Consider the following 14,658-nt stretch of genomic DNA (forward strand, 5'->3'; position numbering starts at 1 on the left):
TTTTTCATTAAATTTTATGTAAAGGCCATCAAATATTAGTTTTCCTTTATTTACTTTTTTTTTGTGAAATTTACAATTTTATATATTTTATTTATTTAATTTAATTGTTGTTTTCTAATTTAATTGCTTATTTTTTTACAATTTTTTAATTTTGATTTCACGCAATTTTGTACAAATTGAAAGTTTTTTAAATTTTCTAAAAAATTTTTACAAACCTTTGTTATTATTATTAAAAATTTTTGCAAATTGATTTTGTTTTGAAAGTTTACATATTCCCCATTTCAATTTTTGTACCTATTTATTACTATTTTTTTAATTTCTTTAAACTTTTTAAATTCTTCTTTTTTTACGTTTTATGTTCACACTTATCAAATTTCCGTAAAAATTTTTTGCGTCTATAAAAAATGTTTAAAAATTGCTTCTGTATCTTTGTTGTCATGTATGTTCATATGTATGCGAACCATAAATGTTTATTATGCAGTGCATTATATAAAATTTTTATATATAAATATAAAAAATAACTATAATAATAATGAGTGCAGTTTCTAGACCGTTAGTCGTTAAGGTTTGTAATTTTAAATATTAAATAAAAATTTAAATTAAACTTAATTCACTATCCGATATTATTTTTTTGTTCTATAGACTATCTCTCCCACTGTGTAGATAAGAACCAGTCCTAAAATTTCAGGCTTTATTTCGGCAGCGACCTAACCAGCGACTATTGCTATTAATTATTTTTTCCGACTGGCTAACTCGAAAGTTTCTTCGAAAGTTTTTTCTGACGCTGAAATGTTTTCTTGAGTATAAATTAACGATCGATGATCTCATGTACAGAGTTATCAGATATTGAAAACTGCCTGTCATAAATAATATTTATTAACTGAGGCAGTTACCGATATTTAGAAATCTTTACTGTCAAATTAAAACARTAAAATAATAATAATATATAGAAAATACATCACTGATTATCAACAAGGTACACTGCGTCCATTATGACGTCATGTTTGTTTCTACTTTTTGATGGACCTGTAAAGTGTTACTTTTATCGTTACAATTTTGACAAATTAACGCCGTCATATATAGTGATATAAATACCAAATAAACTACTCAATTACTTAACCAAGTAATCAATACTAATTGCTAAGTGCCATCAACGGCATAAAAATCCGATTTTTATTACTGTGATTTAAATTCCCATCGCCGATATTGTACGCAAGTGCGTTACTAACTAATAAAAAAGTCACAAAATTAGTGCTTTGATTAAATGTATACTTTACTCGAGTGTTTTTAATTAGAATTTCATGGCAGGATAGGTCATGTTTGATGTTTCTGGGGAAGTAAAGTGGACAACGGTTGTCTAATATTTAAAAGAACATTATGGATTTATGGATATTGGTTGGATGAATATATTTGTTGCTAAATAAACAAGCATGAAGCTATGAGCAATATGCCAACTCTGACAGCAAAAATGTTGAAATTATGGACTTAGAAGCCAATTCAAAAAAATTTTGAAACATTTAAATGATATTTTAGACGCGGAGCTCTCTAAACCACGCGATCCCCGAAAATAGTCAACACTATATTAGATTTAATTATAAATTACATTGAGTCTTTATCAAAATATTTTCGAGCAGTCAGGAGAAGTGATAGTCTATACGAAAAACAAACACCTGTGCCATAAATCTGTTTATAAATTAAGTATATATATATTTTTTAATTCTATTATAAATTAACTACTACTTAATTATCTTTGAAGCTAGATTGAAGTGCTTAATAATGGAATTTTTTCATTAATGCAATCAAAGCCTTTTCATACATTTTTTTTTCAATGTTTTTTGTTCTGCACGCGGCATTATGATTCCCATATATTCTTACACGTTCCACGTTTAGGTACAAAGTTATCGAAATTGAGCATTGTCGAGAACGCGTTGCCGACGTACCACGTACAGGACGGCCATAAATGATGATCAATATGTACGTCAATAAAATAAAGAAATTGGTGCTTGAGAGTTGACAATTAACCTGACATAGTTGGGATATTGGAAGGATCGCTGAAAACCATTTAGAAAGGTCACTAGGAAAGGGAAAGCTCGATTCCAATATTTCAAAAAACACGGGGTTAGCGTCTGTAAAACAATGCTTTTCGACTACCAGGATGTCATGAAACGTATTATTACTGGCAATGAGTCTTGGAGCTAGAGGGTTTGTCCGGAAAGTAAAAGGACTAATTTTCTTCCGCCGCCACTGTACTTCGGAGCGTTCGCGCAACGACTGGATTCGGTACCATTTTCGCGCGAATGGTGCAAACCGAAAATGCAGCGTTCGTTAGAGAAGAAAAACGCGATTATATTCTGTGTAAAACTCGGTAAATCTGCGACAGAGAGGTTTAATATGATCAAACAGGCTTACACAGATATTGCTTTAGCAAGAAGTGGTGGGTTTCGGTGGCACCAAGCCTCTTTTTGGAGGACCGGCAAGAGATCACTAATGAAGACCGCGCTGCGACTTCCACAAACACCGACAATGAAACTCCTGTGCGCAAAGTTTCGAACTCAGACCGTCGGGGAAACTGTTTTCAGTTATTTAAAGCCACTAAACGTGAATCGCTACGTGCATTCAAAGTTTTTCGAAAATTGACTTTAACAATTGTGCCGAGGATTGGAAATAACGTTGACACAAGTGTATTCGGGCCAAGGGGGAAAAAACTAAGTATTTCAAAATTATTAACAAAGTCTTACTATTTTTTAATCAAATAGTAGGTTTATCAGGGGAAAAGCTACTGTTAAAGCTTTTGAAAAAACTGCATTTTACGTGTGAAAGCTACTTAGAGCGCTTTCACGAAAGCTTAGCGAAGCTTTTTTATTTTCATGACTCATAACAGAAACATGAAAGCTTAGCGAAGCTTTTTATTTTCATGACTCATAACAGAAACGTTGTAAAGCTGCTAAAAACCTTTACGAATAAGTAATGTTAGTTCAAGAAATTTAAGTCCGAAGGTTCAGCATTGTTATCGATTGAAAAACCAATATGGGGAGCTCCCTTGTATCGTGTATGAAAGATTCAGCGAAATACTTTTGAATTTTCAAGCTTGTTCTTAGAAGAGTGCTTAGAAGAAGCCGAAAAAAGTAAAAGAAACCAGAACTCAGCGTTTCTATTGTTCCACTTAAAAAAAAGGGTCCAAAAGCTTAATGAGTCTTAGGGTAGCCGAATATTTTTCGCTATTCCCCGTCATTAAAACGCAAGCGTCCATACAAAAATTACACAGATAATTATTCAAGGTCATAATTTCTTACAAACTACATGCAAATTATAAAAGTGCACCTAGAACTACTTACGCTCTGATCTCGCTATTGAAATAAAATATTGACACATGCAAGTGGTATGCCCAAAATTTTCCAGACACAAGAGCGATCACATAGTATGTATATATAAGTATATAACAACTTGAGTACATACATATCTCATACATATAGTATATGCCTAAAGACACGTAAATAAGTTCGTACCTACATACATAAATATATGTATGTATAATAGTTACATATGTATATGTTTTTAACCCAAAATTATCATCAAATGCATTGTTTCGCTCGTAAACAACTCATCCACACATATACATATGTACATACATACACATATTAATGTCTAAATTTGGCTTATGCTGCAGCGCGGCATTACTATAAATACAGCGCTTATCCCTAAGATGCACTTTAGACGGCCGATAAACGGCGGGGCGTACACGTAGTCAAAGAAAATACCAACAACAGCAACAAAAGTGCAGTGAGTGCGACGGAAATTAGTGATTTCATTTATAATAAATAAAAAAAAAATGTGAAAATAAACGAAGAAAACAAAAAAAAAATTAGTTCTAAAAATAAAACTCAAACACAAAAATATTTAATTTATTAACAATAATTGTAAATGTGTAAATAATTAAAAAAATATTTCTAAACACTAAGAACATATAATGATATATTAGTTTGTCAAAAAAGTCTTGCGGTATTGTCGCTAGTTGGCGCTAAGAGCGCGTAGTTCTAGATTTATTCGTCGCATCGGGTCATGCTATGCATTTTTGGAAAGGTCATCTCACGCGCTAACACGTGTTTGATTGATTGTCGTTTCTTTTAAGTCGCCGCAAACATGGAGCAAAATAAAGAGAAAATACGGCATATTTTACAGTACTACTACGATAAAGGCAGAAATGCATCTCAAGCCGCCAATAAAATTTGTGCAGTTTATGGACCCGATACAGTTTCCATTTCCACCGTACAACGATGGTTTCAACGTTTACGTTCTGGTGTAGAGGTGGTCGAAGATGCGCCACACTCCGGAAGGCCTGTCGTCGAAAATTGCAATAAAATCGCTGAATTGGTCGAAAAAGACCGGCATAGTGGCAGCCGTAGCATTGGTCAAGAGCTGGTCATGAGTCATCAAAAAAAATTTTATGAACAATTGAAAATTCAATAAAAAAAATACCGCAAGACTTTTTTGACAAAGTAATACAACCGAAAATAAAGATAAAAAATGCAAACATAAAATAAAAAAATATGTATTATTAAACATAATAATTAAAAAAATAGTTTTCAAACATTCCAAAAAATCAAATAACAAAAAAAAAATTTCAAACATTTCCCAGCTGTATTCCAAAATCGAAATTAATTTTTTAAGCTGCCAACAATCACGCATCCGTGAAACCGCACGTTTCTTTCACTGCGAATGATGGACGAAAATTTAACGGAAACTAGTGCAAGTCGAACTTTCGTAAAGAATTCATATGTGAAATCGCAAAATATTGGAAGCCGTTCCAAATTGTGTCTACAATTACGTTGTTGTATTTATGTTGGTGTAATTTTATTATTTTACACCAATTTTCTATGGTTTGATGGTGGCTGGCGTGGACGTGAGGAGAAAGGTGAGTTAGAATTTGTGTATTCAGGTGTACACGAGAGTTATCGAATTTAACATAATATTCTAAGGTCGAAAAAATATCGAACTTCGCGAAACTTTCGGTATCGAATTTTCGTAGTTACCAGATACATATAGTAATTATAGTACATTAATTATATAATAATTAATCCTTAATTATATTGTAAACAATTCATTGATCTTCTAGATATTCTTGACGGGTACTATTCCCTAATTTTTTTCGCAAACAAGTGTGATATGAAAAAATAACGTAATTTTATGGACATACGATTTGTTTACAAAATACACACAGGCTTATTACAAAAATAAAACTCTCAACTATCAAAACATTTACTCTGTACACAGCTCATTTATAGATAGATGTTGAGTGGTATTGGCTGACGTTTTTCATAAACAGCTGATTTTGACAACCTATTACAAGCATAAGTTAATCGCAAAATGTATCATTTTTGTTTAAAACTTTCATTGTGTAAACCATTTAAACACCTTTACTGTCTTCAAAGTTTATCGATATACATAGGTAAACGGCTGATTTTGACAGCCTTACAACAGACAAAAGATCTGCCAGCCTTGGGGTGCGCGCAGAGTAGACGCTGAAAGCCGAGGCGAGCGCATTTTCCCATTTAAGCAACAAGCGCATTTACGCTCGGCTCAGTTTTGAGCGTCCACTTTGCGGGTACCCTTACAACAGACAAAAATAATGCCGAATTTGTATTGCTTTAGAAATTAAGTTTTAGTTCGAGACACTGACATTTATTCCATCATAAACAGCTGATTTTGATTTTCACAGATGTTGTAACAGTTAGTTCGAATGTATGAAGCTGTCAACTAGTTGTTGAAGTAACTGAAAACATTTCTATCAGAATTATAACCTGTTAATTCATTAAATTCAGAAAGGTGGTGCAGTCAGTACAAGCAACGCTACTTAAGCATTTACAATTCTATCATCGAATATGCATTACCAGAAAAAATATTAAATATCTGTTGAATATATAATTTTAATCGCACACAAATGGATTTAACTGTATAACGCATATATCCGTTAAACTCAAAATGATGCAAATGCTAGAAAAGTTTAAATATAATTTCAAAGAGCTTTTAAACTTCATCCCAACAAATTTCAAAGTGTTTGAAGAGCTTAAACTAAGCTCAAAGCACACTCACACCACTTTTGAACATATACTAACGGGTATCAATATTAAAATAGTCACCCCAACAGTGCCTCCCCAACAATCGCAGTCAACTAGACAACTACTCAGTATCGTGAGTACCAGCGCTATTGACTTAGAGCATTCACAAGAAGACGTGAGCATAACAGAAGTACATTACAACAATAGATATCAGTTAAAGCACAAAAAACTTGATGAGCGTAAGCCAACAACAACAGAGGAAGTAAGAGCAAACCCCGCATATAACGATTCCCGCGCGAACTCACTGTGGAACACGGACAGCGCAGTCACAGTTAGAGAGAATTGCACCGCGCCGGCGATCTTGGAATTTCCCACAGACGGACTGACGCGCACAGAACGCCAACACGGCTGGATTACAGTGCATATTTTATTGGCGCTCTACTGCTTTTGGCTGTTGGCGGTAATCTGTGATGATTACTTTTTGCCCGCCATTGAGTTAATATGCCAAGGTGAGTTAAAGCCGCTGTACTAAAGAAAACGTTAAATAAAATTATATGTTTTCTCTTAACAGCGCTACAGATGCGTGCCGATGTGGTCGGCGCGACTTTTATGGCAGTCGCCACTTCAAGTCCGGAACTCTTTATGAATTGCGTTGGTACATTCGTGACAAAGGGTGACATCGGCATTGGCACAATTGTGGGCTCGTCCGTATTTAATTTACTGGCTGTACCGGCGTGTTGTGGTCTTTTTGTGGGCCAATGTGTATGTTTGGACTGGTGGCCGGTGAGTCGAGATTGTCTGATGTATTGTCTGGCTGTCATCGCGTTGATCTGCACACTCTGGGACGGCAAGGTGATGTGGTACGAATCATTGATGCTTTTCTTGGTGTACTTCATCTATATGGCAGGTAAGTTTTGAACACAGAAATATAAGTTAGAGCTTTCATATGCTCAAGCTGCGAAGATTTAGAGCTTTGAGCTACTGAATTTAGCAACAGAACAGTACTAAGTTTCTATTTGTGGTGTCATAATAGTTGCGGCAACACATGAAGTTCCTTGAGCTCTTAATACCATCGTACCTATTAAACCACCGACGTAGCGCCTTAACTCTTCTGATAACAGAGTCAAACTAAATTTATGTTCTTTTAACTCTCTCTTTCTCTCTCAGTGATGTATTACAACGATAATTTCGCACGCTCAGCACGTCGTCTGATCTCTCGTTATCGCCGTAAACTGCGTTTGGTGTTTTCTTTTCGTGAAGTTAGTGAGCTAACGCCACTTATTAGACGTCAGCAAACCTTCAGCGGCATTACCAATTACACATTAGGAACGTCTTTTAATAGCATTAATGACTGTGCTTCAAGCAATAATCTGACAACATTTTATATACCAGATTCGTCTCAGCAACTCTATCCTAGTTTGGAGTATATCGAAAGTTGTCGCACGTCTATGACACAAAATGATAGTTGCAGCTGGACGTTAGACTCCGAACCAAACTTCGTTAATGAAACTGGTGAGAGGCATACACATTTTCTGAAACAATTGTGTAAACTCTTTTAAACAATCTCTCACACCTTAACTATCTCTCTTCATTGTAGACCATAACGCCACAGATTTCGCTGATCTACCTTGGCAACGCGGTGATGCTTCGTGGCTGTGTTTCATAATACGTTGGCCCATCACGTTTTTGTTGTACATAACGGTACCCGATAGTCGCAGACATACGCAAGCCAAATATATAACATTTGCGGCATCGATTATATGGATTGCTGTAATCTCATATGTGGTGGCCTATGCGATAACCGTAATAGGTGAGTTGTGGCATTACTTTTATATTTAGTAGTTGTTCTACTTTTTTAATTTGTAGTTCCAAAACTATGATAAGCTTAAAATAATACCGGCAGTTATCTAAAAAACCGCTACAAACTGCCTGCTTCTAGTTTTATTTATGTTTGCTGTTGGCAACTCAATTAAGTTCTCGTGATTAAGCAGAAATTGAATTTATTTTTAGCAACGAAAACAATAACATGTTTCAAATATCATAAATTGCATACCAAATCGGGTCAAAAATTGCCGAAACAGTCAAACTAATTTTATACATTAAGATTATAATGAGAAAGCAGTTTTTGCCTGTCGCTCAGTCGTCTACTCGATTAAATATGGAATCGGTTAACGATCAGCTGCCATATTCTAACGATTAAAATCCGTTGGCGGTTTGCTATTTTATCTAAGCACACAACCAAATTTACAGTGTGGACAAAAACCCAAACTGCATTATAGTTTTAACTCAATTTCAATTCGATTAAGAATTAATGGAGTATAATGAGATTTTTACTTTGTATGGTAGATCGAGGGCAATTAGAGCTTGTTCAATTAATTGTTTTGCGAAAAGGCTATTAATTTACTTTCCACCCCATTTTCCGTGATTAAATTTGATTATCCCTTTTTTCTTCGCATTTCCTCACGTGAGATTTCATTGCCTCGCTTTTTTTTAACCAGTTTGATCCAGTAACTGTTTTAAATGTTAATTCTACCCAAAATTGGGTATAATAAGTTTGCCAAAATTTTTTTCAGACGCAGAAGGAAACGCAGAAGACTCTGTAGGTCTGTATATACGCGAATTACCTCCTCAGTGCTTAAGGTAGCGATCCTTTGTATGAAAAACGCTTTTATTAGACGAGATATGACATGGACCAGTGTCCGAAATAAAGCCACAATCTCCAAAAAGTTTGCTTAGACCAGACCAGACCAGTATAGTATATAGCAGCCTTTGTATTATAATATAGATGCAACCGGAATAAACGACGTTTCTTGTTTTAAGTTAAATCCTTACTCTCTCTCTCTCTCTCTCTTTGACCCAAAATCATCCCTGCATTGAAGCTCCTCACACTAAATAAATCTCGCGCTCTTTCTTTACTTTCTTTACAGGCGATACGCTCAACATACCCGACTCTGTTATGGGCCTCACAATACTCTCCGCCGGCATGAGTGTACCGGAAGCTGTCTCCAGCATTATTGTCACCAAACAGGGACTTGGCGCTATGGGCATCAGTAATGCAATCGGATCGAATACCTTCGACATTTTACTCTGTCTCAGTGTGCCTTGGTTTATCAAAGCATATTTTCTACCCAACCACCCGGATGAAATGTGGGTTGCGCCCAATTCGAATGGACTCACATATTCAGTCAGCTTTCTGCTTGCGTCTGTTATTTGTCTCTTTCTAACATTACTGTTGAATCGTTTTAAATTGGATCGCAAAGTGGGTTTAATATGCGCCGTTTTATATGTCTGTTTCATTGTTTGTGCGGCACTCATCGAACTAAATGTATTCTTTCCGGTTAATCTACCTGTATGTGAGCACTGAGAGCAAACGAGTGAGGGTGATGGTCGAGTTGCACGATCTAAAGATATTATTGCATGAACTTTAGATTTTGTACAATTATTGTTATTAATATTTAGCCAACCATAAATGATAATAATTAACAGCAATAAAAAAGCTGGTTTTATTTAAGGCTGCTTTCAGCAAGTGTGTGGGTCGATCCCTTGATTGTTACTATCCGAAGTGAGATCGGAACTGTTGTCAAAAGCATAATAAATATTTTTATTTTTAATATGGTACTTTTCTTTCTAACCTTATCTCGATTATTATGATATTTGCTTATTTCTTCGCGATATCATCGTCTGGTATGTCACTCTCTCCTTTTCTTTTTAAACGATTATTGGTTTGTTGTTAGGTAATGAAAATGCAATAACGCTGAGTTGCTATATTTTTACTCTATATTATTGCGCTTATTACTTTTAAAATTCCACAACATCGAATCAAGTAGAACCAATCAGTTAGAACTGGAATATTTTATTGTTTCGATAATCGGCGGTATTTTACACCCCCTCTTTGAAATTCGAACGAAGCAAGGTGAAGGTCACATATTCATTTTATCAAATAATAGCACTTCAGATTGCAAAGAAATGGAGATTGAGACCGTAGAAACCGATTCACTTAATTCTCCAATCTCTGTGCCTAATTATGAGGCGAAATATTGAAATATGAGCATATCCGTAATCTAACTACTATGGTCACAAAACTCACTATAGGTAATCTCAAAATTTCTAGTGGAATGACCTTCCGATATACAGCATACATTTTCAAACTAACGGTTCATTCTCAGTAATATAAAAATCCAGTATTCGAGCGTACATCTTAGACGAAGCAAAGGAAAACCCTCTTCTTTTACGATCATGTGACCTCTCTGGTATTTGTCTCGACTCCATTACAACTGGATATCATATTACCTAATAGAAGTATCAAGCAAATAGGTTCAGGGTATAGCCAATTCATCTTAAATTAAGCAAAGAAAATCTTGACATTTCGACGATCACAAGGTCTCTCTACTATTTGATTCGATTTCTTTAGAAGAAGATACCAGATTACCGACGAGCAGTACCAATCACGAAGAATGCAGTTTCGCGGAAATTAGATAGATCTTAGATCAAATAAAGAAGAAATACTCTTCGACGATCACAAGGTCTCTCTACTCTTTACTTCGAGTCCTTACAACTACATGCCGATAACCAGTGACCAGTACCGCCCTAGTAAGGCTAAACTATAATACAAGTTGAGTACATTTTAAAAGGAAATGAATCAGCAAAATCAACGAGACGTTTCGTCACTCGAAATGCCATTGGAGTATGAAGTGCGTTAAGAGCAGAGATTAAGTAGTTTTTACTATTTTATAGATTACAACATTTTAGAAGTGTTTAGATAGTAACTTTGTAAACATCGTTTGCTTCTCGCACTTTTTTTTTAGATTGCCGTCTTATATTTTTAACTGCCAGTTTTATTGATTTTTCGCATTCTCACGCCTATTTAGCATTCGGTCAAGCGTTTTTAACAACTGTGACAAATCAAATTAATCAATTTACAGCTGCTCGAAGATAATAAAGTGCGAATTACTTTTGCAAATAACTACTAAACGTTGTAATTATAATAAAATAACACAGGGGTGTGTCAGTGTGAGATTGACTTTGTGGATACAAGCCGAAAAAAGCGATCGCGCAATATTTAACCAGCTCACCAGAACTTTAACAGGCGCCCTCAGTGACTAAGGCGCTCAAGTGTCCCGAGTGGACTAAGTCAAGGCCGGGTTTTGTCGGCTTTATATAATTTTCGATGTTACTCAAATAGACGCTTGAAATATAATAGCGGCCATCTTTTATTTATTATCCTTCTATTGCTTACAGACCATAAAGATAGACCTATTTGCAAGACTTAGTTGGTATCTGAAATGGCAAATATTGTCCATTTCCTTTCAAAATTGCCGCTGTGGTTAGCTTATGTAAAGAAAACATTTTTTAGAGTCGGAAGCTGTCTCATAAAGCTCTTTGGTTTGGGAGAACTAAGGGAAACTCAATATATCGCCTTTTTACTCGGAGCACGGCTGAGTTTCAATACATAACTTTTCAGGTTATAATGTTGTGGAGTTAGTTTCGTGAGTTTCTGATCGATTTCGCCTTTGTATGTGTATACCGACTATTTCAATTTCGATTTCATACGTTTTACTCAATTATTTACTGGGTTTAGCGGAAAGCATGAAAATATTCATTAAATTTCTTAATTTTAATTTTATAAAAAAAAAACGGTTAAACCTGCTCAAAAAAGTTTTGACGCACGACACGTGAAGCTTATACAAAATATCATACATAACTGTTTTTTTCTTGCTTGCCTATTTATTTTATGAATGAAAATTTTGCTAATGACAATATTTTAATACCGCAACCAAATAGATATTCTAAGTTTCATAACTAACACTTTTTACACTTCATTAAGTATTTCCCGTGCTTAGAGATAATGGCTTATGTGACGACGTCATATACTTCGACGAAGAGTATAATGACTTCTATTGTCATTTGCCTTTTTAATATAACAGGATATTAGTTTACGTCATGATTTCTCGAGATTTGAGCGTGTAAGGTGTTTTTCGTAGTCTATTGAACATAACCTCAAAAGTAGAGATGTACGTTTGTTGTTCAGAGAGGAAGCTGCCTAACTAGTTTAGGGAGCCACCAAGGAAAATTGAAATCTTACACACAATTTTTGAACTATTAGAAAGACGACCGACGTCCGATCTTATTAAAAACCTACGGAGAGCTCTTGTCGGCTCACAGAAAATGCTTAAAGAGTCTTGTGTAATAAATATTTAAATTTTTAGGTTTTAACCTAGATTTAGTTTATTACCTTGAAGGATATTGAATGTGATTGTAGACCTTGTACTGACAATTTTGTAGAGTCTCCGTTAGTCGAGAGTCAACCTGAAGAGTCTAATGTATTCCAGATTGCTACGAATACCTTATAAGAGCAAAAAAAATTCTTTTCAGCTCTCCTGTATGCAGAGTGAGACCGTCTTATACGTCGTAGGTAAGGTAAAGCTTCTTTAGATTAAATTTTCGAGAAATGGTTTGTCTTGGAACTAATGCTGTACATTTTCTAAACAAGCGAAGTAGTCTCCCAGTTTTTGTGGTATACAAATACATGAAATGTTGCAGACGTTCTTTCCTGCCCAGAATCCGCAGAAATCGGATCACCTTAGGATGTAACTGTTATATATAATTATCCATATAATCCAGACCTGGTATGAAAAACTTTTTTATTTGACGAGATATCTGCACGAAATTTGACATAGATTATTATACAAACACAACACCACAATATACCAACAAATTGTTCCAATCGGACCAATATAGCACATAGCTGCCATACAAACTGACCAATCCAATTCAAGCTCTTGTATGGAAACTTTTTTATAATGCAAACTGATCGATCAAAATCAATATAAAGCTCATTTTATATCCTTTTATGTTATTGCCAACAAGTATTAGTTTCTAGCCTTACTCCCTAACCTAACCTAAGCTCAAAACATAATACTCAAAATGTTACTCATTTAACTCTCTGAGTCAGTCAATATCAAAAAATAACTATTTTTTTCACTGCCGGAGTGCGTTTAGAATCAGATTTTGATAAAATATTTAAAATGAGTTTAAATCACTTTGTTAGTCAAAGTTTATCAGGTGTAATGATTGAGCGAACTTAAGCAGCGCGATTTTACTCAAAAGTGTCATAGTCATACTCATTACTATCTACGTAATAAACTATGCATTCATATATACACACACATACATAAGTGTATGAATATCTCACAGAATTTAATATAGCGGTAATGATAGCAACAACAASAATAGCAACAATAAGAAAGCAGCAACTTCAATACCGCCATAACCCTTTTAGTGAAGTGTTTATGAGAGCAAATAAAATTACAACAAAAAACACACACCCACAACAACAACAACAGCAATAATAATAAGTTAGCTACAATATCAACATTAAGCAGCGCACTTCAATCGGACAATGCTAGAGATAAATTTTTGCAAGACCCACACCCAAACACATGCAAAGCTTTGAGTATAAAATTGAATTAAAAAACAACCCACAACAACAGCAATAATAATAACAACCATAATGAAATGCAGTGAAAACAATCAGTACTTGAAATTGCTGAATATTTGTTTGACAAAACGTCTTTTAAAGACGGCAACACCGCGCATACATTTAATTAGTTGAACGCCATAATTGTAGCCGTGCGGATGAGTTGCGCCCCATATGTGTGCCTAAGTACCGTCAAAACGAAATCATACCACATTTAACGGGCCAAACAGCGCGCTATTAGAATAAACGCATTTTTGAAAAAAGTAAAGAAAGGAAAGCAAAAGCAACGTTGGAAAAGTGCTTTGATTTGGCGAAAGTCGAGCACTGGCGCGTTGCTTGCTAGCGCCGCGATTTATGAGTGGAATCGAAAAATAAAGTATTAATTTAACTATTTTCGAAAATGTCGGCTTTTTGCTAAAGGCTAACTCGTGTGCGCGGTTTGAAACATTAAAGGCGGTATATTAAAAAATATATAAATATTTGCGTGAAGTGGTGGGAGAAGTGAAGGTAATTGCAGTAGGTTATATAATTGACAAAAAAATCATAACAGTAAAACAAAATCTCCAAAAATCATAAAAATAACAAACATTTAGAACTGTAGAAAGGAAATAATTACAAAAAAAGTATTCATAAAAAACAACAAAAAATAATAATTTAAAAAAAACCAACAAAAAGTCTGAACTCGAAAAAAAATTTTTTACGTACAAAGATAAATAAAAAATAAGATTTCCTAAAATATTAAAAAATAAAATCTGAACAAAAAAAATAATTTTAAAATTTACAAAATTTAATAAACAAACATGTTTCAAAAATTCAAATTAAAATTTCATATTAAAAAATATCATAAGTTCACATGGTGAATATAAAATTAATTATTTTTCTACAAAACATATTTATAAACAAATTCTTCTGAAATTCTTTAATAAAAACAGCAAAAACTATTCAAAGAAATGTAGACTTTGGGCTAAGAAGTTTAAAAAAATATTGATTTCTAAATATTTTATATATACAAAGAAGTAATTTAACATATACGACAATTAAGAAAAAGATAAGATTTCGTTAAATACAAAAAAATAAAAATGGAGCTAAAAGAAAATATCTTTAAAGTTTACACAAATTAGTAAA

The 14,658-nt window shown here is 34.2% G+C and overlaps 2 protein-coding genes and 1 long non-coding RNA gene across 11 annotated transcripts in view; 2 read left to right on the top strand and 1 right to left on the bottom strand.

Annotated features, from left to right (window-relative positions):
- Positions 1 to 14,658, bottom strand: part of LOC108973939 — a 115,653-nt gene that overhangs the window by 72,630 nt on the left and 28,365 nt on the right. The gene's annotated exons all lie outside the window — the stretch shown is intronic.
- On the top strand, positions 3,721 to 9,552 carry LOC108973932 (sodium/potassium/calcium exchanger 4-like). 5 transcript variants are annotated; one of them, XM_018941454.1, is made up of 7 exons: positions 3,721 to 3,780; positions 4,637 to 4,912; positions 6,134 to 6,565; positions 6,628 to 6,963; positions 7,224 to 7,568; positions 7,654 to 7,866; positions 8,984 to 9,420. In XM_018941454.1, exons 2-7 carry the CDS (start codon positions 4,717 to 4,719, stop codon positions 9,418 to 9,420), a joined length of 1,959 nt encoding a protein of 652 aa, XP_018796999.1. In that variant the 5' UTR covers positions 3,721 to 3,780; positions 4,637 to 4,716. The 5 variants fall into 5 exon arrangements, with proteins under 5 accessions (XP_018796999.1, XP_018797001.1, XP_018797000.1 ...); XM_018941456.1 differs by having other exon boundaries at positions 3,728 to 3,780; positions 4,669 to 4,912; XM_018941455.1 differs by lacking the exon at positions 3,721 to 3,780 and adding an exon at positions 3,901 to 3,917.
- LOC108973934 (sodium/potassium/calcium exchanger 4) overlaps positions 13,661 to 14,658 on the top strand; it is a gene marked incomplete in the record, with an annotated part of 33,521 nt that continues 32,523 nt past the window's right edge. Inside the window, 1 exon segment of the mRNA XM_018941460.1 lies at positions 13,661 to 14,040.

This window comes from Bactrocera latifrons, unplaced genomic scaffold (assembly GCF_001853355.1).
Source record: "Bactrocera latifrons isolate USDA-ARS-PBARC rearing strain unplaced genomic scaffold, ASM185335v1 scaffold_51, whole genome shotgun sequence".
NCBI lineage: Eukaryota > Metazoa > Arthropoda > Insecta > Diptera > Tephritidae > Bactrocera > Bactrocera latifrons.

Coding starts and splice junctions, on each gene's coding strand:
- LOC108973932 (XM_018941454.1), top strand. CDS start 4,717: ATGATGGACGAAAATTTAACGGAAACTAGTGCAAGTCGAACTTTCGTA. Junction 6,566..6,627: donor CATTGAGTTAATATGCCAAG/GTGAGTTAAAGC, acceptor TTCTCTTAACAG/CGCTACAGATGCGTGCCGAT. Junction 7,569..7,653: donor AAACTTCGTTAATGAAACTG/GTGAGAGGCATA, acceptor TCTTCATTGTAG/ACCATAACGCCACAGATTTC.